A 27,096-nucleotide genomic window follows, 5' to 3' on the forward strand; every position below is an offset into this window, starting at 1 on the left:
AAGTCTGAAAGTGCCACGTGACTCTTGAAGAACCCATCACTGCAGAGCTATGGTTAAAGAATGCCTTATCTAATACAGTTCTTTCAAATCAAAAATTAAACAGGAAACTCACTTTAAAGATTTTTACAAAACAAACATGGATGCTTTGTTAAGTGTTAAACCTAAAAGACAACTTGACAGTTTATTTTTGTCTCCTTTGTGCTTGAGATGTAAATGAGAAGTCCATTCTGTGTCCAATCAGTGTTAGGTTTTGGCCCCGTTAAGTATAATGGACCAAGGTTACGTATGTATTCCTAATGTTATGGAAAAACAAGGGTGGCCTGTGCCAACAAACACAATATACCCTCCAGAAAAAGTCATCCTGACCCTTTTATTGTTGAAATTAAAAAATAAAAGATACTTAAATACAATGGTGAACATATAGGGCAAAACAGAATCATAAAAATTTAATGTTGAATTAAGCAGTGAGCTGAATGTCTGCGGCTCCAAATTGGCTTTGAACCCAAAATCGCTTAAAAATGGGTATGTTCACAGTTAACGGCAATTGGCTTATAGGTGAGAGAATGGTCGAAGTTGTTCCAGTTGAACTTCCAGGGAAATTCTCTCCTCAAGAACATCCTGAAAAAAATGTAAACCCAAATTATGTTTCAATGTGTATAAAAATGAAGGCGTATCTAACAAGAGTTCTGCATCAATAAAACAATTTAAATTTGTTAAGATGAAGGGACAGTTGTTCATCTTTTAAAACTTCACTTTAGAAACATAGCTTCTTTATAATATTAAAATATGATCTTAATTAAAATCTTTTTCCTTATTATTTAAATCAGGGTAATAAAACATTTTTTTGTTTCATTATTAGAAAAGCCAATTTTGCAAATGATGACTATTAATGCATGAATTTTGCATAAAGTCTACCCCCTGCAGTAAATGTAGATTAATCAGTTAACAAAGATTCTTTCCCCTGGTGATTACATCTGGTCATAACAACTCCTGAAACTCATTTTGAGTTTCAGTTTCACAACAAATAAATGTATTTTGCAATCAGAATCACTGTTGATTTTGAGCAATCTTTTCAGGCAGCTAGCAACTTCTAAATCATCTATTTTACTTTTTTCTATCATACTGAAAGTATGGTGTTTTAACCAGAACTACCTCCTCCTATTTGTACCATACCTCCTTTTTTCTGTTCTCAGAGATAATGAGAAATGGAGTTTTTTAAAAAAGCTCCTATATACATGTTTCTATGGTCCTCCTTAGTTCTTCAGAAAAACATACGTTTACAAAATTTTTGTCTTCAAGGTATGGTACTAGCAAGCTTGTCATTAGTTTTACATTCTTCCTTTACAAAGGACCAAATTCAAAATCATAGAACAGCTATCTATAAATATCTTCTTTGATCAAAGAGTCACACAAGAAAATTGTTCCTTTAACATATAGTTATCAAATGCCTAATGTGAGGTTTTAGAGATAAGATGGTTACAAGTCTATCTAGGACAGTCTATCTTTGATGTCCTGGCCTAAATATTAACACATACTTTCCTTCTTTTCTCTCAAAAGTACCTTGTTTTAAACACTATGGTATACGGTAACCCTGAACAGTGATTATGATTTACCCTCAATGAATTTAGCTTAGTAAGACAGAGAGACAAATGTGCCATATGTAGAGATGGACGATGTGATACATGCTAGATAAAGGATATGAACAGAATGTTATAGGACTGAACAAGCTCTGTATTTATTTTACACTTTCATGGACTCTTTTCTCATCTTCATGGTTTGCAAACTTCCTACTCAAAGCGGGGCCAACAGTCCAGCAGCATCTCCATCACCTGGAAGCTGACTAGAAATGTGCAGAATTCTCAGGTCCTACTCAAAACCTGACATGAATTAGAATTTGTGGTTTAACATGATCCCAGATTAAGTGTATACACATTACGGTTTGAGAACCACTGGTTTATAAGACATGAATGCTTAATCATGTTGATGAAACATAAATGATTCTGTCTGTGAATTTTTATTTTAGGGATTCAAAGAAATCATGATTAGTAGTAAGAAAAACAAACCCATTCCTCTCAACTACAGATGACAGAAGTACACACTGGTGCTAAGCACCATTTCTACTTATGGAAAAGAAAAGACAAGCCCTTTTAGAGATGATCAAAATTACCCCCATCCCTCTCTCTTCTTTAGCCCTGTTTTAGTCCTTTTAATAGAAATTGAGTTGTCTTTGATAAAAGGATAAACTAAAAATACTCAAATCATTTTAGAATTAAGAGTGTAGAGAGCCAAGTATGTGATATTGGAGGTTACCTGAGATCACAACATCTCTACTTGCGGGTGTCATTATGAAAGTTAAGGAACATTATAGGAATATGATGTCTTACATACATGAAAGATAAGGCAATCATGCTAGAACTGAGTACAGAAAGCTCTTCTTAGTATTAAAAGACTCAAAGGAGTTTAAAACACTTCAGATACACACTTCTCTTGCTACGTGGAAAGTTTCATCCTAACCTAAGATTGCTGGATCATCTCCAAGTTCCAGTTCAAATCTGAGAGGCTTTGAGTCCAAGGAACTTCCCAAATAAAGATTCAGAAACTACATTACCTTTAATTGTTGCTGCAATTCACTATTCAGTCTGGCCAAAACTGTGTTGGTTTCCTTATTGCGTCTAATTGATGCCTGAATAGCTTTCTTATCCTTCCCAACAGACCTGAGGAGATAGAGAGCAAAAAATTCCCTCTTCATTTCTTATCTTTAAATTTTCTCTGTTCTTCCCTGGTATATCGCTAAACCCAGAACGCAGAGGGAGCATCTCTGCCTTGTCAGCACAGCTCAACCTCACTTGTTCAGTTTTAATGGTCAACCAAAAATATTTAAGCTTCAGAGGCTTAATTATTATTGTTATTGTCTTAATGATTATTCTTCTGTAAAATTACCTGAGTTTAAGTGAGTCTAAAGCAGACATCAGCAAACTTTCTGTAAATGGCCAGACAGTAAATATTTTACGCTTCGAGGGCCATACCATTTCTGCTGAATATTCTTGTTTTTTTGTTTCTTTACCTCTTCTATCTTTTAAAAAAAGTAAAATTCTTAGCTCATGGGCCTTACAAAAAACAGGTCATGGGCTGACTCTGGCCCATGAGCCCTGGTTTGACAAGTCCTGGTCTAGAACAACCATAGTTAAAATACCAATCTTACTGTGCACTGTAATTTTTAAAAAGTTTGCTCCAGGATTTGCAACAGGGTATTAAAATGGAATTGGGGTTGAACTTAATAGAAGCAAAAAAAGTGAGAATATTCTACCTACTCATAAATGAGAAAACTCTCGAAGAGGAACAGTTAAGAACCTATACTCAACTACAGGACCATAACTGCTTTCAGTTTCGTATTTTTACTTGCTGTGTTTTTTGTTCCTAGTAATTAAATATGTTTGGGAATGGCTCTGATTACCTAGGAATAGAAGGTTGTGATGCAAGAACAGCAGCTAGGACACCTGTCTTTTGTGTATGTTCATCAACTTCTGGCCTCAATTCATCTTCTGATTTTAATCTTCTTCGAACAGGTTTAGGTGGTGGAGCAAGTGGTGTCGTGCCTTTGCTCTAGAAGACAAGAGTTCCATTTATAATGAGTATTTCTTGAAAGCATTCATGGTTAGTTAGCACTTTGCCAACATCATATGCTTTCTTTAAGCTATTCATTCTCCAAAAATTCAAGAGTCACTTGTCCTACTTTAAAACAATTTATATATTTGTGGCAATAGCTAACTTAAATTACAATTAATAACTATTGGGAATGTCTCAATAACTGAAAAAAGTTACCAAAATTTTTCTCTCAAGGGGAAGTGTCTTGATACCTGCAATTTACTTTGAAATGCAAACAAATGATAAGAGGGACTGATGCAGAGAGAAGGATGGAGATATAAAGCAAGTATATTAACACAAGGGAAAAAAATTATTCTATTTCTTTAATTTTGTATTTATGAGATAACGGATGTTCACTAGACATACTGTGATAGTCATTTCATGATGTATCTAAGTTATATCATGTTGTGTACCTTAAACTTACAGTGTTGTATGTCAATTATATCTCAATAAGACTGGAAGAAAAATAAAGTATAGTACAATCGAGGTGTGGGTTTATTGATGTACAATGTAAAATTCTTTCAACTTTTCTGTACGTTTAAAAATTTTCATACTGTTGGAAAAAATTATTCCTAAGATAGTTAAAGAAAAAAAGCACAGAGTATAACATTAACCTTAGAGAACTGATAATTTTTCCCTATTATACTCAGAACTGCAATAAAACAAATTGAATATGATGAATAAGGAAGTTCTGCTTTATATATTTTGAAGAATGTAATAACCACGTAAAATTTGAGAACCTGTGGCATGCATTAATATAGATGATAGACTATCACCTCCTAGAATTTTTAAACAGGCGGATCTTGTTCTGAGACAGACTAAATATATTACGGTTAAAGGAGTGAAAGGGAATAGATGAGCTCTAACTTTATTTCTAAGATTTTCAAGTTATCTAACTTTTTATATGTACAAAATGATCAGTATTATAAAAGACTTCTGTATACCACATTGGCGGGAGCACTAGCAGCTGTCTTTTCTTCCATTTTACTATCTGTTTTGGCAACTCGAAGAGAACTTGCAGGATCAGAAGCTTTTTCAACCTAGAGATGAGTATATTATTATTACAAATTATATATAAGTAACATACATATATGCATAAATATATATGTAACAAATCAGTACAATGTTTAGAAAATAGTCATTCCAACAATAAGAAATCTGAGCTGAAGATGAGAAGGAATTTGAGGAAAACCTTGTAAAATGATCGTTCTCTACTACTGAAGGGCAGAGAGGGAAAGTAACAGATCTCTGAGGCGGGGGAGGACTGAGTATGCAGCACTGTCTGGGAAGTTCTTTGGTTGGGGGAGGGGAAGCACCCATCCCAGGGGAATGAGTACCAGCACTCTGTGCACACCTGTACTCCCCTCAGGCCCACTCTGCCTTCCTGGAGGTACAGCCCATTCCCCTAGTGGCCTCAGGCCAGGCAGAAAGTCACAGGTTTGAAGAACTGGCTAGTAGAAAATTTTCCATGGATCAGATCTATAAGAAACCTTTTGTCTAAATTATGCCAGTCAAATAAGCAGATTTTTGGATCTATTAGAGAAGCTCAGTATAAGCTGAGACAATCAGAACAGACATCAGAATTCCCTTGTACCCTCCAACTCCACATTTAACTCAGTGAGGACAGGGATCCCTAGAGAAGTTCTTGCTACTAGAACTAGAGTCCGCACAGATTCCATTTTGGTACTCTGTTGTCTGTAAGTCTAACTGAAGTGACTTATTCTCATACAATCTTCACCAAATCACACAATCAAATACTTAGCATTAAGATGCAACCCCATCAAGTGACCTACTCTTATACAAATTGAGTGTAGCTATGGTAACCACAGCCTCTTATTATACAGAAATCTTCACCAAATCACATAATCAGATGCTAAACATTAAGATTCAACTCCCAGAGCAGTGTTTTAGCCAGGACCAGATGGTTGTGCTTGCATCTTTTCCTGCGACAGCTACCCCTCACCCAGATTTTGACTCTGATTAAGCATTTTACACCTAACCAGTCGGTGTCTGAGGCCAGTAAGAAATTGAGAAGCACTGACCTAGGGAATATAAATCCCCTAAAAGCAGCAGCAGCAGCAGCAGCAGCAGCAGCAGCAATTTTGCTCACTAATGTCCCCTCTATTATCTGCTCTTTTAGGAGCTCCTCTGTTTAAAGACACGCTTACAAGCATGATATGAGAAGATTCGCGGCAGAAAATCACATAAGCCCTTGAAAACTGACCGGCAAGACCTCTGGATGTTTTTCGGCTTCATCATCTTGTTCTTCATTTACATTTGATGCAGCAAATACTTCAAATTGGCTGAAATCTGCAAAATTTGGTTGTTCTGGTATCTGCTGAGGTGAGGTACTAGTGTGAGTTATTAGGCCATCAGCATCCACTGGGCGATGCACAACGGGACCAGGAGCCTTCGTGACAGGGTAGAACAGAGCAACGAACATTTTACTGGTGGTATCAGTGTTACAGAGTAGCCGCCTTTTTCTTTGAAAATTTATTATAAGTATGTTCTGTTTTATTATCTGAAAATTCAGGGAGGTGAGCTATAGTACTACCTACCCAAAAAAACTTAAAGTGAAATGCTAAGAGTAAAAAAAGTTAAGATGACAAACCTTCAATTAAAAAGCTGCTTCTACAAAATTCTTATTGCAAAGAAAGTGCTTCGAAGGAGAGGGAAGATCTGGTCCTAATTTCTGATTTTTCCCTTGCATCTATTTTTTTAATTGGGCTACTGCATAATTGTTTGTTCTTTGAAAGTTATTTTTAAAAGTGTTTCAAAAGAGACTTATTTTTAAAGTGTGAAAAACCAGTACTCTAACAGTAACTCCAGTGCCCTTTCTTTCAATCTGTCCTCCACTCCTTTGCCACGTCAATTCTTCTAAAATCTTCAACTGCAAAATAAATTTACTGAGTATCTACTTTTGGCCAAGCACTATGGATATAAATGTGAACAAACAAATAACTTCTGTTCCCTAACAAAGGTGACAGTCTAATGCAGGATAAGAAATAAGTAACCAAGGAATTAAAATACAGTGTGAGAAGTTTTATGACAGAGGAAGTACAGGATGCTACAGGAATAAATCTGAAGTCTCTTCCCTGTTTATCATTTAAAAATTCTCTATATCTTAGAAGAAAAATTCTATCTACTTAGTATGTTATAGGAGATGCTCTGCCTCTTCCCCACCTCTTCAATTTCCTTTCCTATCACTCTAGTTGTACTGAACTCAATGGCTTTTCCTTGAAGAATATGCCAGGCTTACCTTACACCCCTATGACTCTGTGGATACCACTCCTTGTGGTTGTAATGCCCTCTCTCCAAGAAATACCACTTTCTCTTTCAAGTCTCTGCTTAAGTCAAACTTCCTTCATTTTACTTAGACCTTTTCAATGTGATCATGACCCCTGACTTTACTGGCTAGAACCGCTATGCCGAAGCATTTTATAAATCTGTCTACTGTAAGCATTTCTATTATAACTGCTATTTACAGGTCTGTCTTCCCAACAAGACTGGTTCTAGAGCTGAGAGTCCAACTCACTGGGTTTCACAGCTTAACCCAGAAAAAGTATCTTTGTTGGCACTTAAATAAAATAAATACTGGAATATTAAAATTTAATTATCTCTGATATAAGAAACCATGTTTTTAACTGCAAATAACTAATTTCACTTTAAGACTCCAAGTCAGAAAAATCAACCAAATTCATTCATACAAAAGGTAGCCCTAAGTCAGTCAGTGACATAAAACTAAGCTATAATACAGAATCTGTCTTGGAAAATAGTTTGATGCAGATGAAAACAATTGATCTGGCAGGGGTGCAGACGTCATCTAACACTTCCTTCACAGACGCAGCAACACATCCAGAGAGATGCAGTGAGGTCACTCTGACTCAATGCTAGATCCAGAACATATATGGACATCTCCTATCTCCCAATCTATCATTCTTTCCACTAAACCCTTTTTGTCAAGACATTATCCTTTGGTTCACGTTTAAGCTTCTTTCAAAAAATAACTTAAAACGTTACTAGATTTCTTATATTCTAAAATAAGAGTTAGCTTCCGTGAATTAAATGTGCATTAATAACAATTGGGCAATCTCTGATCTTCAAAATAATTCTAGAATAGAATCAAATACCTAACAGACAAGTTGACCAAGGGGATTATGATAACTGATGTTTAGTAATGAACACCTTGGAGCATTACCTGTGAGGGCTGTGGTCTTGGAGGCACTGCAGGAGGTTGGGCAACAACTCCAGCCTGTTGCTGTCCTGTGTGAATACGTAAGTCTTCTTTTTAGTAAATATATCATTACTTTACTAGCAGAACAGACAGGCTGAATGTATGTGTTCAAATGATAAAGATTCAGAAGAATGTCTGGTAAGTATTGGAAAGTATATATTTCCCGTAAAACTGTCAAGATGTGGTCAAATCTCATGGCCTCTTCTCAGGCCTCATTTCTCTTGTTCTACTGCATGAGGCACTCTTGACTTGCTCTTCTCTGCTCCCGTAATACTACACATTCTTGGTTTTCTTCCCATATTTCTGATTGCTCTTTAGCTATTAAACACGAAGATTTCCAAATTTTCTCTTATAATACTTCAGTCTATTATTTCTATGTAAATGATTCTCAAATAATATATCAATCTTTCTTGGCCCACAAGTCCAATGGCCTGTTGATTTCCCTTTTTCTTCATCATTCTAAACTCATAATATACAAAACAGAACATTATCACTCTCCAAACTTAACTTTTCTATTTCGATCAATGCAATAACAATATGACCAAATAAAAACTGAAACCTCGGAGGAAGTTGTGACTCTTCTCTCTCTTTTGTCAATCAAATTTAAGATGTGTTAGTTCCCTTCCTTGATATCTCCACACCATTCTTTTAAAATCTCTTGTAGCATCCTTCAGATTCCCATCTTTATCATTTGAACTCAAACACATTTTAGATGGTCATAAAGAAAAAAACCTCCCTCTCACTTAATACCTTTTCAATTGAAAATTTTTCTTCAGACAAATATCAAAAAATAAGACATATTAAGAGAAAATAAAATAAGTATTGTGTATCTTTAACTTAACATATATTTAATTTATATTCAATAATTAATTTAATTTAACTTAATTTACTATATATTCTGGTTCTCTAACCCTACCTGTGGTGACTGAAAAGGTCCGATTCATATCTAAAGATGACGATCTAGAATGAGAGGGTTGTGGCCTTGGAGGGGGAGGAGGCGGTGCGGTATTATCAGGCGACGTTCCTGAATGAGACCTGCAAAATTTGCCATTACAACTGGTCATGCTATTGAATTGGAGCTTTGCTTGCTTTCTTCTTTCTTTTTAAGCAGTCAAACTTAGCTAAGCAGCAAAGAATCTTATTGATGTGACACCTTCTCCAGAGGGTACACAAGAACTAAGATGAATAAAGAGCACCATTTATGGTGTGCATTCAACAAGTAGTTATTTAATATGGCAGATAATCTTCTTTATACAGTATAATTATACATTTAAGAAATTTCAAAAAATTTAAAGAAAGTTATTAATGTGAATTCACAGTAGACTTGAGTGTCAAGTTTCCCCCATTCAGTTAAATGTAGTATTAGTCTAAAACCAATTTTCAAAAAAGAGAAACTCTCACAGACATAGAAAACAAACTTATGGTTACCAGAGGGGGAAGGGATGGGAAGGGATAAATTGGGAGTTTGAGATTTGCAGATACTAATATATATAAAAGAGATAAACAAGTTTATACTGTATAGCACAGGGAACTATATTCAATATCTTGTAGTAACTTATGGGGAAAAAGAATATGAAAATGAATATATGTATGTTCATGTATGACTGAAGCATTGTGCTGTACACCAGAAATTGACACAACATTGTAAACTCACTATACTTCAATAAAAAAAAAAAATATATATATATATATATATATATATATATACCAAAAAAAAAAAATGCACTCAAAAAAAGAGATAGAAGCTCTACTTTCAGGTACGGTTAGCTTTCAACTTAAAGTTTGGAATTTGGTGAGCTGAGGTAAAATCTGGTTCAACTATCTGTGGTGCCCATACCTGCAGACACAGGCCATCTCATTTTAGGTGATTATACTCACACTCAACTCGCCCTCGAGGGTCACTTATTGGCCACCAAAGTCTTCTATATTCTGAAAAGAGTCTCTTGGACTCTGGCAATCTGATCCTTACTTATAGGAATAAAAAGTGAACTAAAATCCAAAATGAGTGAGAATGCTAAGATATATGAAGAAACAGCCTTCTGACTGAGTGAGCTCTTTTGGGGGGGGTCTATATAACCAGTCTCTCTCTCTATCCTCCAAGTGTGTGGCAAAAGCATCTAATCATGTATGAAAAGCAGAGGAGAAAGATGCTCTGTCCTGTGCACAGTTCTGAGTAGACGGTGAAGCCCTTGCAGACAGATCTTGCCGTCCTTACCCTATCCCACATCTTTTTTTGTTTGTGCCTGAAAAGTTGTATGTAATGCAGATCTTCAGGGTGGGTAGGTGGCCCAACACTGAGCTGTGCTTCCATATGATGTTTTAAAACTCCAAATTCTTTTGGTACTTGCCCTTAAGACTATAAATGAAATCTGCACATTTTTTACTTAAATAAATTCTCATTGCTGAGCTACAAAAAGGACTGTATTAAACTGTCATTGTCAAGAAGTTATTAGCCCTTTTTAAATCTTCTATAGAATATGATGAAGACATAAAGGCTCTTTTCATTTTTCTTTAAAGTTGGAAAGAATCAAAATTATTTCCCATTTATATACGTAAATAGGTAACCTAACAGCCTTTAGAGATATGAAGAACTGAAGAATAATTTAGTTTTAAATAATTCTAAATATTAAAATGTAACAGGATATTTTAATATGCTTTTTACTGACAGAAATACTGACCTTTGACGAGTTACATTGTTCCCAATCTGTTCTGGATCCGAAGTAAAAGAGTCTGAACTACTGTAACCATCTGCTGATAAATGGGATATATCCTATTTAATAATAATCATTTCTTCACTTTTTACTCTACATACCCTAAACAAATATAACTAAAGTATTGTTTCAAATCAGAGACATTCAAAGATTGGCTAACAGGTTAACATTTCATCACAGTGTTACTAACTAAAAAATTAAATATAAATCAAATAAATAATGGACTAATTTACAACAAAATATTATGTACAGAGAACAAATTACAATTTTAAAAAGTTAATATTTAATGACAGAAATGTTAAAAATAAGTTACATGGAAGGAGGGTACAAAATAGTACATATATTACAACTTCATTTCATATAAAATATAACATGCACAGAATGAGGATTAAGGTTGACAATGAATGTTAATTGTGGTCATTTGTGGAATAGTGAGATTATAAATAATTTTTATTTTCTTATTTTTATTACATTTTTACAATAACTGTGAATAATTTTTGGAATAAAAATTTATTTTGAAAGAACAAATTAGAAATGCTTTAGGTAAAAAAACTAATTTAAAAATTATTAATGTAAAAACTTTTTAATTTGACAAGGGAGTAAAATGTGCTTAGACAATAATACAATTTATGAAATGAGCCAGAAGGTACCAATTTTCCACCTGAGGAAATACCATTTTCAATTTCTTCAACGTCTTAGGAAGGAGCAGAGGATCTCAGCAGCAGACTAACACTTGTGATGCAATAAAGAAATTTTAAAAGATACTCTAGGGATAACTTGAAGAAATACTACTACATACCTTTCAAGAGTTATAAACGGAAGGTACTGGTTAATTGGTTTAGTTTTGTTTCAAAATGTATCCCTTTCCCTTTTCTTGTCAAACCACTGACAAGTTTATTTAACTGGTACAAGAATGATGCTAAAACTAACATATTTCCATTTGGATGTTCTAATAGACATCTCAAACTTAAGATGTCCAAAACTGAACTCCTACTCTGACCCCACAAACCTTCTCCTACCACAGACTTCCTCACTTCCTAGCTGCTCTGGCTTAAGTCCCTTGAACCACCCTTGACTTGGCTTTCTCATCCTCTATTACATAGGCACGCAAATCCTATGGTCTTCTACAAGAATCTAGCCAGAACCTGACCACTTCTCAGCACTTCTACTGCTACCACCCTAGGCCAAGCCATCATCTTTCCTTGCTTGTGTTATTATAACTGTCTCCTAAAAGGATCATTCTCTATTTCAACTCTTGCCTTCTTCTGGTCTACTACCAATACAGCAGCCAGAATGATCTTGTTAAAGAAGGTCAGATTAAGTCACTTCTCCATTCAAAACCTTCTAATGGCTTTTTATCTTACTCAGTAAAAGTCAGTCTCCCACTGCTCTGCAGTTACTACTCTCCTGCTTGCTGCCTATACCTGCCAAATTTACTAACTAGTTCTATTCCAGGTGTTTACTTGCTGTTCCCACTAGAAGTAAATAAGGCATCTTTCCTAAACCAGAGCTTCATATTTGCTGTTGCTTGTGCCTTAAATGTCTTCCCTTCAGATATTCACACAGCCGAATCCCTTGTCTCCTTCAAGTTTTAATTCAAATGTCATCTTTTGGTAAGGCTTTCTTTGATCACCTCATTTAAAATGTCTCTCTCTCCCCTTTCACAACTTTATTTTTATCCAGGGTGTTAATTACCTCCTAAGATATGTTACTTTTTTGTTTTTCTTTTTCTCGTCTTCCCTACAGAATGTAAGACACTGGCTCAGTGAATGAATATGTACACAACTTCTTGTCAGAGAGAAACAAAGGAGCCAGTGGGGTAGAGCCAATGTACTAAATCTGGCTGAGAGGCAGGCAAATAGCAGGCCTCCCTTGAAGGTCAGGTGGCACTGGGCAACCACTTACTCATACAGAGGGCAGGGCATTTAAAAAGACTGACTATTCTCTCCATTATTCTCAGTGAAGATAATATTAAATGGCTATATATTTGAATTATTCAAACTCTAAATCCAGACTTAATAAACTTCAAATGGAAGATGTAATGCTATCTTTCACTTACCTACAGTATTTCCAGAAGCAAATTTCACTGAAGAATTTATCTTATTTTCTTCAGAAAGGTCAGATGTTTTCACAAGCAATGGGCTAGTGGGATTAGTATGATCTAAGAGAGTTAAATACAAGATACAGGCATCTGAATTAATCAATTTATAAACCTCACAGTATAAGACTTCACTTCCATACTCCAAAGTAGTAGGTAAATCCACGAAATATTAAGACAAAATAATATTTTAACAGAACAAATTTAAATCTTTTTATATAGAATTTTGTTTCCTGCCCAAATAGAAGATACTTTATAATGAAAAAGTCAATCTGCATGTTCACACTTGGTTAATTTTATCCCTGAAGGGTAATTAGTTAAACAAATCACCACACAAATGACTGTAAAATAAATAATTTATGTTGCTGACATAAACAGAAAACAAATCTACCTTTTAGAGACTGTAACTAAAACGTTTTAATCTAAAATGAGGAGAAGCTTCAAGAGTTCAAGCAAAACATACAATTTCAAAGCCAAAATTCATTTTAACATATACTTCTTCAGTTAAAATTTGAATATACTTTAAATGTATATTCACAACAATGATCATAGAAACCCAGTGTATTAGAAAAGTCACATTTTTCAAATGTCCTTATTTAAAAACTTAATAAATTCAGTAATTTGCTTTTTACAACTATAATATAAATTAAAATATATATACAAGCACACACACATAATAAGTATATCATTGTAGAAAGTACTATGCTAAAAAATAACAATTAACAAGAGAAATCTGAACTTGAAATCTGTTTTCTAGTTTGATGCTAATTTAAAATACAACCCACTAAATTAAAATACAACCCAGCAATCGCTTCCTTACCGCTGCCAGTTCTTTTAAGTTCCATTTCCTGCATGTGGATTTTGCTTGGAGTCATACGAATGGGAACTGGATGAACAATAGCAGTATCCTACACACAAATGGGGGAAACACAGAATTCTGTATTAAAAAAAATGCCAAGCAGATATTATGAAATAACCAAAACTAATAACACTTTAAAAACTGGTGGATAGAGTTTCTCATTCACACTAAGGCAAACATGAAAATTGATTTTTTAATTAAAAAGTTCTAGAATTATATTTAAAAAATCAAGTTTTACTACATATGCCTAATAATCTAGTTTCTTTTATGAAAAGTACATTTTAACCTTGAGTGACTAAAGATTTGAGGAAAAAACTGATCTTATAAAAATATAGTTAAAGACCATTTAAAGGCAAAGTGTGAAATGATCCAATGGAATTATACAAATCTGAACTTTGGAGGTTAAAGTGAACTATTTCATGAGAATCCAAAGACTAATTAGCAGATGAACTCATTTTCACTAAACTGCTCAAGAAAACTGACACTTTTCTTTTCCATATATAAAAAAAAAGTTAATGAGATGCCTGTCATATTGTAACAGCAGTCATGAAACATACTTTCTATAGATTAGTTCTATAGAACTGTTTAAAATTCATGCATAAAACTTCCACAAAGGAACCCATTTTTTAAGAGTCAGGATAAGTAAGACTCCTACTCTTAACTTTAATACTTTCCTTAAACTTTTTCATGACTATAATACATCTCATAATCCTAAACTTAAGACATGAGTGGCAAGTTAAAGGAGTTCATAAAGGAACTGGTAGAACAGACTTTTGGAAAGACTGACAAGAATATAAGGCAAGGAAGAAAATGGCAGCCTCTCAGAAACCGAAGAAAAAGAGAAAGGCGCATCTGGATGCCCAGGTAGGCCTGGCCCCTGGCGCAGGGGGCTAAGGCCCCCTAGGGGAGGGGCCAGAATGGGATCAAGCATTTAGCTTAATACACCAGCTGAAAAACACTGTGACAGGAACTCAGCTCCTTCCATGAGGAGTCAGCTCATATTCTGTAGGTGCTGCTGCTAAGGACTGTACTTGAGATCTCTAAATTTCGAACAGTTTTGAGTTAAATTTACAACTTAGTGTGACAGGTAACGACCCTGCAATTTAAACTAGACACTGTTTTGGTGACAGTGTTACCACACCTCTGCTAGAGAGTTAACACCATACCTCTACTAGAGCAAGGTCAGCTCTGGCATACCATCTCCTGTTTGACAGGTCTCCTTGGCTTACTCTTATAATCTCTACATTCACTTATAACAAATGAATTCTTTACTGCAATTATACTAATACATGCATTTACAGTAATTTCCTGCCCCCACACCAGTGAGATTCTGGACAGGGTTCATGTATTATCAAATCAGTCTGAACTAACATCTCCCCTACAATTCTCAAATCATAAAGATGAACATAATAGATGGAGAAAAGTTTGTATTTCTCACATAATAATGAGTCATGCTCAGGAAATTATTAACAACACACTCACAATGTTATCTGTTATGGTTACGGTTATGAAAAACAAGACTTTAAGAGTAACTCTACTATTTTCTTAACCCACAATTTTAATAGCAGAAATAACTGCTATGAGAATCAAAATTTAACATTATCAGGCAAGATTAAAGGAGAAGGTAGGATAGTTCATGAGACAATAAGTTCTTTTTCTAAACCCAAAACAAACTAGGAAAAAACAAGCAAAGAAGACTTATTAGATGCTTTACCTCAAAATACTGATCTAATATATATTCTGTGTCTGTGTGTAAAGTCAGATTTATAAAACTTATAACAAATATTTAAAGTAGCCTTTTCATATATTTCCAGTTCAATAAAGGGATGTTATAATAATGACCCAAGAAAAGAAAATCATGAATGTTCCATCCATCCTCTAAATAATATGTAGAAATTTCTATACCAGCAAATCAATTTTCTATTGCACACTTTAGTCATACAACTACTGGCTGCTATAAGCCTGCAGTAGCTTTAATCCAATGGATCCCACTATTGGTAGACAAGGCAATTCCTGGAAGAGCTTTACACAGATGATCATCAGACCCAACCTCAGACTACTGGATCAGAAGCTCCGTTTGTGACTGTGATGTGCAGCAGGATAAAGAGCTTTGGCTTTAAGTATTTCCACACCCAATGAAGAAGAACCATAAATGCCTATAAATCTCTGAGTCCTGAGCCACAAGATGCCTAAGTAACACTTTTTCTGCTCCAAATTAGCATTCCTAAATTTAAAAATAGAGAAAAAAGTATAAAGACTGACTGGCAGGCTCAGCCAACTTTCTTCTACCTCTTCAAATCACCCAAAGCCTTTAGGAAACCTGTTCCTAATCACTCATGGCACATGTTATCATGTATTTAGATACTTGATTTTATACAATTCAGCACTTAATATTGACTATTCGAGTGTGCTCATCTCTCTCTATTTCCTACTTGCCTTACATCCTTCTATCCTGTCTGCCTGAGTCCAGCCCTGCCTCCTTTCTGTTCCCGTGCCACTTAGTTCAGGTGCTCATCTTGATCCCGACAATCCTTCATATTGTTGCCTGAACCCCCCCAGATACTTCTTCGGCACCCCCATCTACCACGGTACTTCTTGTTAGCTCCCAGTGTCTATGAGATTAAGTTCAGATCTTTGGTCTAGCACACAAAGATCTTTCCAGTCAGGTTCTAACCACTTCTTTAGCACCCCCTCACTCCCCCATACACATCTACCCTACACTCTGCACTGAACTAACTGCTCATGATATTCTCTCTGCCTGGAATGTCCTTGCCCACCTCTACCAGCAGAGTCTCATTCAAAACTCAGCACACAAACATAACCTCTTGTGTAGAAACTGCCCCAAACATACTGGGCTGAGTCAGCCCACAGTTCTCTGCCCACAGTTTTGTTCACGGCTACACAAGATAATTACCACAATCAGCTATATTATAGTCATCAACTTACAATGATTAAGCTGTGGTCTACTTAAGACTGGAATTTTTTTTGACATCTTTGTATTCCCAGAGAATATCAGACACCTGGAAAGGGGCTCCACTAAATCAGGTGAGTTGGCTGGGCATAATCAGCGATCGAACTAATTCCCTTCTCACACTCAGACATTCTGCAGCACTCAAGATCAGACCTAAATCATGGCAAAGACTAGTACACTGCACTTCTCATAAGTCTGGACTATCCTAGCAGAAACAGATTCATCAGAAGCTATTAACTGATAAGCAGTTCAAAAAAAGTAAAAGTTTCTGGCAATGAGATATCAGGAACTCAATTTCATAACAATTCTGGAAGCCTAGTAATTAACCATCTCAGTTTGCATGTGAGGTCACTGCACTGTTGATAGCTGTCTTTAAGTGCTACAGAATAGTTTAGAGCTCTTCAAAGACTTAAATTTTATTAAGCAAATATCTAATTATCAAATTTTAGCTTTTAAAAATTATTCCAGTAAGTATTTCTACACACGTACCAGAACTATAGTGTTCTTTTTCTCCTGTGTGATTCTCTTCTAATCTGAATGGACCTTACTTATTTATAATCTCTATTTATATAAGCCTTGCAAAGGGTCATTTGGGATTGTGGCTACAGGCTATGTTCTATAGATAGGCAAAAGGTCAGGTAAGAATTATATGAAGGTTAAGAAACTCAGACCCTCTGTGGGAACAGGGCATTCTACTAATTGAAAGTTTAAAGTGAGACTACTAGTTGGGGAACAAAATTTAGATTTAAGTTTGCCACCATAAAAGAAAAAAAGATGTATCTAGGTACCAGATTATAACAATTTAAGACTCCCAACTTCATCAAATTTACATGTCTAAATTCAAGTTTAGAATGTCAATTAACCATTTTTAATTTTCTTTCCTAGAGCCTCCTGCCACACTGGAAATAAAAGTATTGAACCATAACATCTAAAACATGAGAGATGAAATTAACAAATCTGGGTATTATTTCCAAGAACTGACTAGAGCATTGCTGTTATTAAGTCAACTATTTCTCTGAATTTCCTGTCTGTCATGAGTCAGTTTATTTTGTCTCTGAGTTCTAAATTTTTATGTTTAATGTTCTTTCTTGGCCTGACAAAAAATCATAACCATAATGAATTGTTATGTTCAGTATCTGTTAAGGGTTAGAGAGTAAAAGAGTCTCTTTATTGCTATGCCCTTCAGGACCTATAAAGTACTTTAAACAAAATTAACTTGACTGTGTAAGTAGAAGATAAGAATAATATGGAGAAATGAAACTCAGGCCTAAAACTTTCTTTTAGTTTATAGCAACTGTCACTTCCCAAGACACCTTAATTATAGCTGCTAATAAGCAGCAAAAATTAAGTGTTGCCTTTTTATTTCTCCTCTGTTTTTCAGAGATGAAAATCAAAGATTAATGTTCTCAAAGTAGTAAGAGAGGCCAAAGGCACAGATAAGCTACATATTAATTGGTCTCTGAATAATTAATAGATTATGAAGTAAATACTTAAAACACTTAAATACATTATCTGCTTGAATTTAGTATAATAGCATTCTACTTCAAATAGATATAAATTCTTTAAAATTATAAAACACACCCAAAAATCCATTAACTTAAAATGTTGAAGATGTCTTTGTCTTTAAATACCACTTCTCCCAAATCCACATTAAATAACAAGACTATTTTTACATTTAATTAATAAATGCTGGCTGTCTTTGAGTGCCTCTTGTCAGTTTCTCCATATCTTTCCACTGAACTCATTTAAAAAAATCCTACCTTTACACTCTTCTCCCCTTCCTACTTACTTTTTAAAAAATCCTACCTTTACACTCTTCTCCCCTTCCTACTTACTTTTTAAAAAATCCTACCTTTACACTCTTCTCCCCTTCCTACTTACTTCCTCCTTCCCTTTTGAAAGGTTCTTACGAGCAAGTCCCTCTCTTAAAAAGGGGGAAAAAAATAAAAGAAAAAGCAGGAGTGAACAGTGAGAAGAATGATTAACAGCTAAGGTTTTGAAGGTTTCAAATAACTTGAGGGACAGGGGGAGCATATATGAAGTTAAATCTATGGGGATAGAATTTATTTTTTAAATCAGGATGTGAACTTTGTAGCATTTTCAAAGCAACACAGTGAACCACAGGAAGACAAGACAGAGGCTCTCCTGCACAATGGGAATCTTTGACCAATAACTCTGCATTGTTTTTACTAAACTTGAGTCTCTCACAACAGAATTCAACATACTAATTAAGTTAAAGCTATACTATCCGGACTGTTGAAATAAAAGATGACACTGTATATTTACATACACAGTACATACTACATGATGTGTAGGCATACAAACAAAATAGTAACTAAGTGTCATTACACTGATAGCAGTATATGTTTAATAAAACATACATTCAATTAGCAGATGAAAACAAGTCAATTAAACTGTCACAAAATGCTTCTTTAGACACATGTACCAGATTTTAAAAACATACAGTTTTCTCTCACTGAAATAACTAGAAAATACGAAGAATGGTTAAAAAAAATGTTCTTTCCACCATTAAGCACACAAAAATTGAAAAGCCTGCCACCATTTTCCTCTAAGCACTCCACTGAATCATGCATATCAGCTAAAAACCATAATGAATGGAAATTTGGGTTAATAAAATTAATTTCAAACAAGCAAGCTAAGTGATTGACTTACAGGATCAGCTGGTGCAATGTTAGAATCAAATTGGGTCAGAGTTTGTGAGCTTGAAGAGCGTTCACTAAATGTCTCCCACTGCTGAACAGACAGAGGAGAGACAAGTCAGCATGATGAGAAAGATGGAGTAAAAGATCACTGGAGAAGATTTAGCAAAGTAATTCAGAGGTTGCACTGCAAGTTGTGTTTCATAGGCCTGACAAAATTCCTAAGTTCTTTTCTTCCATAAACATTTTATACTTATCTGTGCTGGGTCATCTTATAACGTAAAGTGAGCAGCTTCACAATCAAATGTACAGTAACAATTTACTGAAATCTCTATGGAAGAGATTCACAGCCTTACAGAATTCAAACTCAAAACGCAATAAAGGAATAAGAGTTTAAGTGGTATAAATGATGACAAAATAAAAATATAAAGGGCTTTGTCTTGACTAGAGAAAGAGTAACTTCAAATCCTTCTTTTAAAATTCAAACGTTAATGCACTGGTTCAGTGATGCTAATGAGTCTTGAGTACCAGCTTTGGTCAAAACAAAGCAAGTCAGTGAGACTTGCCAGTGCGACCCCTGAAAGATGATTCTACTATGTACGTGCACATATTTTATACGTATGTACAGATATTTAATAAAATATAATTGAGAAAATAATGCAGAGAATTCTGGAATTAATATATGTTTGAGCTTATGTCAATCTGTAGCAAGTCAACCCCTGCAATCAGCATTACGAACAGGGCCATGCCAGACCACAAGACAGAACTGCCAATCAGGCACCCGCCTCCAACCCCATGCTAGAAAAATCAGAATGCGGCCAAAATGAGAGCAAATCAAGCAACTGAGTATGTGTTATATATAGAAGATGTATTTTGATATAAAATACTACTCTTCTAAAAGAGGTACACAAATATCATACCTCAATCTAGGTGGAGTGACAAGTGATTATTAATTTCAGTAAATTCCATTTGAAAATCTTAGTAATAAATAGTACAGGATTTTTATATCAGAAGTGTATTAAAATTATCATCATAATTTGATTCTTAAGAATTTTCAGTTAGTTATACTCTGAAGAAGGAAAAACATCTGCACATATACAATATATACACACAAATGTTTACACACAGACACATCTACTCCATTGACCAAAATCGTCTTTTTATAATTCAATTTGGGAAAGTATATATTTTTATGCTTCAAAGTTCGACTTACTATTTCAAATAGTGATATTCAATTTGAGATGACAGGTAGAAATTAAATATCAGCAAATGAACACATTGATAAAAAATTATCTATGAAATTGGCCAATGCAATCATTCAACAGCTTTCCCTACATTAGTTTTAAAATCGTGAAAATTAAGATATACTAAGAAATAGTGATACATTCAAAGTGTTTCCTGAACACGGAAAATGCACAATAATCCACTTTTATCATGGGACATCACTTCAGGGAAGTGACTTACCAATATTTATTAATGTAATTAGTTTCTTCAATAATTATTGTTGCACATGTACAGAAGGAATTTTTAAAATCCTAATTATCTAACTATGGAGGAAAGTTTAGATGGAGAATATTTTTTCCAAAAAAGAAGATATTTATTTACTTATTTGGTGACATGAATGAGATTTTACTTGGTTTTACAAGACTGTATGTAAGCTACGTGGAGAGCAGAGAAATACTCTTTATCTTTGTAACTTTGGTGTAAGGGTTAAGGAACAAGACTACTAAAATCCTAGTTGTGCTGTGCACCCTTAGGCAAGTCACCTAAACTCACTGTGTTCCAATTTCACCATCTGTAACATTAGATTAGTAATACCTATGTCATAGTATTGCCATGAGGATATGAAGAGTTAATGTATGTAAAGAGCTTTTTGGACAGAACTGGCACATCAAAAGCACTCAATTAAATGTTAGCTATTATTATTAGTGATATTGTTATTGTTAGCCCCTACAGTGCCTCATCCATATTTGCAGGTGCTGAATAAACATCTGTTGAAAAAGTATTAGTGCTTTGAGGTAGAGAATTTAAATACAAATTTCATATTCTAAGTAGATTTTTAAAAATAAATATTAAAATATGTCAAGATTCAATGTTAGTTTTAGTAACACTGACTTTCCACACAGTAAAAAAAAATTATGACATCCATGTCCTTAATTAGCAAATACTACAAAATGAAACTTGCTAGGAATATTTAAGGAAAATGCAACTGCTTAAATCAGATTTGAAAGGGATTTCCATTCCTAGTCTTTAATGATCACATGTGATTTTATTTAGAAGATGGGCTTTAGAATTGAGACAAACGAGTTGCTTTTATTTATAAACTATCAATAAACATAGTCTTTTAATCTGATACTGCTTTTTAAAAATGACAGAAATGAATAAATGCAGTAAAAACAGTGGTTTCAAGAACACTGACCTTATTCTCTACTTTCTACTAGTAAATTCTTTCAAGGCATATATCTTCCCTACAGAAAAACATTTATTATGAACGGTTTTATATCTGACAGCATGATGGATGGTATGTTATAATGTCTATATAAGGTACCTGTGATTATGTCATAAAGCAGCAGCAAGTACTTTAAACCGCCAGTTACTTCTCTGTTTTGCATTGTCCAAAATTAACTAGTGTCTCCTAAGCCCTGTCCTTTTCCAGCTTTAAAAGACATGGAAAGCACAGAGCTGAGTTTTTCCCTGAAAGTCAACATTTACATTTGTAGCACTATCTAAAAGTGACAAAAAAAAAACTCTGAAGAAAAAGAAAATAACTTGTTCACAAAGAAAACTGCTCTAACAGGCTGAGCAGTGGTTTTCAACTGGAGTTCTACAGATCACTGAGGTTTACAGAGGGCCCTTAGGGGTGTTTTGGGGAGGCAGGACTGCTTCCCTTATTCTAATCACAGTGGCTTTACTTTCATTGTTTTATATAATGGAGTTGCAAAGTAGTGGAGGGAGGGGGAATACGTTTGTCTCAAATTCTGTTTTGCATGCTGTGCTTAGTCTTGTAAAACGTGGTCTTTATATAAAGTGGTCTTTAACCACTGCATTTAATAGAGTTAAATCATTCCATTTTATAATAAATAAAATAAATTATTATGAATATCCTGGGCTGTAGAAAATACTTTTTTCGTGTGGAAAGTTGGTTTAGTGGCTTCTCATATCACTTCCAATACTAATACTACAAATGTGTCATCCCAGACCTCGTTTACAGGGATGAGAAGGCAGTGTGATACAGTGAGTGTGCTAGATGACTGAATGTCAAAGGACCTGTGTTCAAATCTCAGCCTTTGGCCCTTTCTGGCTATGAGATATTTTGTCCAATCATCCTTTTGACTGTTAAGTTCACGCATCTGCCCCCTCTAACTCACAGGGTTTTAGTAGGGAGGAGTGGTGGAAACTACGTGATACACGAAGAAGTACTTTGAAAACCTCCAAGAGTCACAGCATTACAAACATCTACCATAATCACATTTGATATGGTCCCTCAACCAGGCATGCATGCTGCAAGAACTATATGCTAAAATTTCTCTGCTTGAAACTTCTTACCTTAAAAAAGTTAATGTTAGTGAAAGAAAAGGCAAGCTTTGCTAACCTCACTGCTCTGATTCAGCTCAGGCCAAGTCTGGTTTAGTGACGGCATGGATGGTGACTTGCTTGGAGGTGCCTCTGCAGGAGAGCCTGAATAACCTACCTCACCTGGCTGATCCCCAACGTCTGCAATTTAAAAATAGAGAAATTCTCTATAAATATATTTTACTTTAGGAATATCTACTCATTAAAAAAAGAAATCTAATAGAAGATTTTCACAGGTAGTTATATTCTAACAACCAGACAGACAGGGAATACTTACTCCTACGACTTACTATCTACCTGATACCAGTTTTCCATAAAAATAAAATCTAGTTAGAAATAAATCGAAAAAGAGTGTTGTACATAACAATGCAATAGGGCACATGCTTTCAATCTTTTTCTAATAGGGATGGATTTGTACCAGTTCCCAAAGTGTATTCCATGGAATATTAGTAAGTTATTTTTCAAAATTAGGTTTTCCCTTCCAATAAATATGTGGATGCTGTAATTCCCTGTTGGAGTGTTCCCATGCATACTGGCATATCAAAGACTTGTAATGTCCCAGAGCAAATAAACTATTCAAATCAGTTTTTCCCAAACAAAAACCATTTTTTATCAGATTAAAAAATCCCTCAATATTCTCTTGGCATATACTCTGGGAACTGCTGATTTATACTAATTTACTCGTATTTCCTCTAAAAAGTCTTCTTTGTTTCCAAGAAGCAGCATATATTTGCAAGGCATACGGTAAAGGAGAGGCAGCCCAGGCACGGGCAAAAAGCCAAGTCACTGAGCCCATACAAGGCACACTTTCACCGTTATGTTCACTACCATTTACGGACTTAACTGAGAGAGCTGCAAATCCATGACACGACTTCAAAGTAGCTTTTAAAGCTTTATGTGGTATCATATTTTACTTTTAATTAGTTCAGGCCTCATTTAAACTCTCTCTTAAATTGTAATTTAAAAACAGAAGGAATTTCAGTGGTAACTAAACTCCCAATCCAATCTTCCAAAGTTTTACACGGCTTTGAATATAGTCTTATTCTGAAAATCATATTAATTGCCTAATTAATGGGGAGTAACCTGTTTAGAATCTGAATCAAAAATATGATTCTAGGTGGGGAGGGCAGAGTGCGTGCTTAGCACGCACGAGGTCCTGGGTTCAATCCCCAGTACTTCTGTTAAAAATAAGTAAATAGATATAAATAAATAAACCTAATTACCCCAATATGATTCTAATTACCCCCTATATGATTCTAATATCTCTCATTATCTCATTGTTTGACCATGGGCAAGTTGAATAAATAAAATAGCATGCCTGAGTTTCTCCATCAGAAAGAAAGACATTTGCCATTAATTGTTAGTACTATACTTCAGATTCCTATATAGACAGCCATATAATAACTTAGCAATGTATAGGCTTTAACCTTCCAATATATTCATAAGTAAATCCTTTACATTTTAGTGCCTAAAATAGGACCTAATACATACTAGGCACTCAAATATTTATTGAATGAGTTACTTTTTGTGTTCTTTTTCATTTAAATTTGTTCTCCTTGACTGGTATTTTCCTAAAACTAAAATTAACTATTGATATTTTGAAAAATTCTCAGAATTTTTCTTTATCCTATTGCTACATGTCCATCTTAAAATACTTCCCTTTTACTCAGCCTGACATTACTTCTTTATAGTCAGATCACACCGCAAGTTCTAATTTGTGGTCCAGCATCATATTTTGATAAATTTCTATTTTCTAAGATCAGGTATTATTTGCTATTTCTTTCTTAATTCTACTCCTTATTCAATAAAAGTGTCAAGAGTGGTAAAGAAACAATAAAAGGCAGAAATGCTTCAGATAACATTTTATGAATACCTCTTATCTCAAAGTTCTTGGAATAAAACCAATTAAAAATTACTTATGATAAATAGTAGCAGCAAATTCCTCATGGGGATAACTTGTAGTTTTCAGTGTGAACAAAAATCATGGACTTTTTCCCCTATGGTAACAAAGGGAAAGGAGTTAAGGAAAGGAGGATAATGGCTATAGATCTGACAGTTTACTGGAAGTGAAACTGTCAGAAGGATGATGAATGAAGAAGTGTGTTTAACAGATTCCCCCAAAGCAGTATTGAAGAAAAGAGAAATAGAATAAAAATAGTATTAACTATAGGATGTCTAATTTTCAAAAGAATCTATTTAAAAGTCATACTATATTACTTAAGTTTCAAATGTCACCTTATAGCAACCTGGGGCTCTGATTGACCGTCTAGACCTCTGTTCTCATGTCAGTCTTCTACTGACAAATTTAGGGCCAGCCTGTACACGCCCTCCCCAATGCAGGGCAGTTATGGTTTGGGATGGATTCTGGGTACTTCTTTGATTCAGTGGTACAAAGCTGCACTGAGTCCAGCCCCTTGAGGCTGGAGAACTGAAATGTTAATTCACTCAAACAATTACATTTCATAATCATTCCACTACAGTTATTTGCCCAGAGTAGCAGTTCTTAAACTGCGAACCAAGGACTCTAGGGAACTGCCATGACTCTGTCAGCGGGTCTGAAAGGTCAAAATAATTTTTGTAATAGTAATAATGCTCTTTTCCCTGTGTTGGCATTTACACTGATGGCGCAAAAGGAATGGTGGGTAAAACTGCTAGCTTATTGGCAGGAACCAAGGCAGTGGCACCTAAATATACTAGTAGTCATTGTATTCCTCACCGCCACACATTCCAGTTAAAGCAAGTGAGAATAAATAAATCAAAAATATGCATGGCAATTTCACTGAAGAATGTTCACAATTAAGCAGTAAAAATTATTAATTTTATTAAATTTTACCCCTGGCAACACATTTTGCAACTATTCAACCCTGCTGCTTGTGGGGCAAAAGCAGCTATAAGTATTTCAAAAAGGAATGGGCTTGGCTGTGCTCCAATAAAATTTTATTTATGGATGCTGAAATTTGAATTTCACATAATTTTCATGTGTGATAAAATATTATATTCTTTTTCCCCACCAATGATTAAAAAACAAAACAAAACACTCTTTGCTTGCGGGCTATACAAAAACAGCAGACTGAATCTGGCCTCAGGGCTTAGTGTGCTGACCCCTGATGTACCTCAAATACAGTAACACACCCATCAGACTGAATGCAGAATGCAGCTAGATGAGAATCTGGCTGTCATTTATTAAACCAGATAGTAAAGAGATCTGCAAAAATGGAAAACAATGCCACTCTTCAGAGATTTTTTATTTTGGAGAAAACAGTTTTTTCCTAAAAATACCTATGCTATTATGTAAGGGGTTTATTACTGTTATTTTAAAATAAAGTAATGACTATTTTAAAAAAATTATCAATTTTAGTTTCTAATAGGGTAACTATTGATAGATCTAAATTACATAACAAAGGCTGTTTAGGGTTCACAAAAATTTTTAAGAATGTAAAAGGAGTCCTAAGACTAAAAAGTTTTTAAAAAATCACCATCATAGAAAATCCAAAAATTATCTCTGGAATAATTTCCTTCTTTCCTACATCCTACACAGAACAACAAACTGCCATAGAAAAAGAGCAAATTACCTATGTTCTAGAAACTAACAGTCACGAGCCTGAGGGGAGGCATTAGGTCTGTAAATAAACTGCACCTCCTTGAACTTGGCTCTGTATAAATACTCCAACAAAGAGCTTCATGCCCGCCCACAAAAGTTAGTCTTTAAGACTGTATCCTTATGGAGGCAGGGGTGTAGTTTTACTCTTACCTGATGCAGTGTTCCAACCTAGCCTCCTGCTGGAACACTGTGTCAACCCTGCCTCCCTCCTGAGGGTTCTGCTCTGCCCCTGACATCATCAGAGCATCAGGGCTGAAAAAGAAGAGCATGAGCCTAAATTATTTGTTAAAGTCAATGCCAAAAGGGCTTTTATGCAAAAAGTATTTCCATGTATAAAAGACACACTGGAAGACACAAGCCAGTGTGATCATACTGATGTACTGTCAATCTACATTTAAAAGTTAGTAATGATAATATTAGAAGTGCAAACCTTATTTTCAGGATTGCAGTAGAAAATAAAAACACTGTCAGTAGTTTTCATCCCTCAAGCCGCTAAAGACTCTGAAAGTTCATAGATACAGTTCAGTTCAGTGTATCTGCTGAACAACCTCTTCCTTAAAAAGCTTGTTTTATTTTAGATTTATAATCTACCCATCCCAAATTTCTCTTATTTTCTTAGTATTGCACTCAGTATACTAAAAAATTGTTTCAAAAATGATTGCCAGCTGTTATTAATCTGATAGAAATCTATACATTCCCTAAAGTCTTATGGTTTAAACCATTTTCCTTTCAAATAGCAAAACA

At 34.8% G+C, this 27,096-nt stretch overlaps 1 protein-coding gene across 4 annotated transcripts in view; it reads right to left on the minus strand.

The window, feature by feature from the left end:
- Positions 1–345: 345 nt before the first annotated feature.
- REPS1 (RALBP1 associated Eps domain containing 1) overlaps positions 346–27,096 on the minus strand; it is a 71,384-nt gene continuing 44,633 nt past the window's right edge. Inside the window, exons 9-20 of one of the 4 annotated variants that reach the window (XM_032485030.1) lie at positions 22,771–22,892; positions 19,192–19,272; positions 13,509–13,596; positions 12,650–12,751; positions 10,558–10,627; positions 8,796–8,914; positions 7,844–7,908; positions 5,870–6,055; positions 4,590–4,685; positions 3,455–3,603; positions 2,609–2,714; positions 346–618 (exon numbers count right to left, since the gene is read on the minus strand). In XM_032485030.1, coding sequence (XP_032340921.1) covers positions 550–618; positions 2,609–2,714; positions 3,455–3,603; positions 4,590–4,685; positions 5,870–6,055; positions 7,844–7,908; positions 8,796–8,914; positions 10,558–10,627; positions 12,650–12,751; positions 13,509–13,596; positions 19,192–19,272; positions 22,771–22,892 — 1,253 coding nt within the window. In that variant the 3' untranslated portion in view covers positions 346–549. Of the gene's footprint in view, positions 619–2,608; positions 2,715–3,454; positions 3,604–4,589; positions 4,686–5,869; positions 6,056–7,843; positions 7,909–8,795; positions 8,915–10,557; positions 10,631–12,649; positions 12,752–13,508; positions 13,597–19,191; positions 19,273–22,770; positions 22,893–27,096 lie in introns of all 4 variants that reach the window. The other 3 variants (XM_032485029.1, XM_032485033.1, XM_032485031.1) reach the window with 3 other exon arrangements.

Source organism: Camelus ferus, chromosome 8 (genome assembly GCF_009834535.1).
Source record: "Camelus ferus isolate YT-003-E chromosome 8, BCGSAC_Cfer_1.0, whole genome shotgun sequence".
NCBI classification, from domain to species: domain Eukaryota; kingdom Metazoa; phylum Chordata; class Mammalia; order Artiodactyla; family Camelidae; genus Camelus; species Camelus ferus.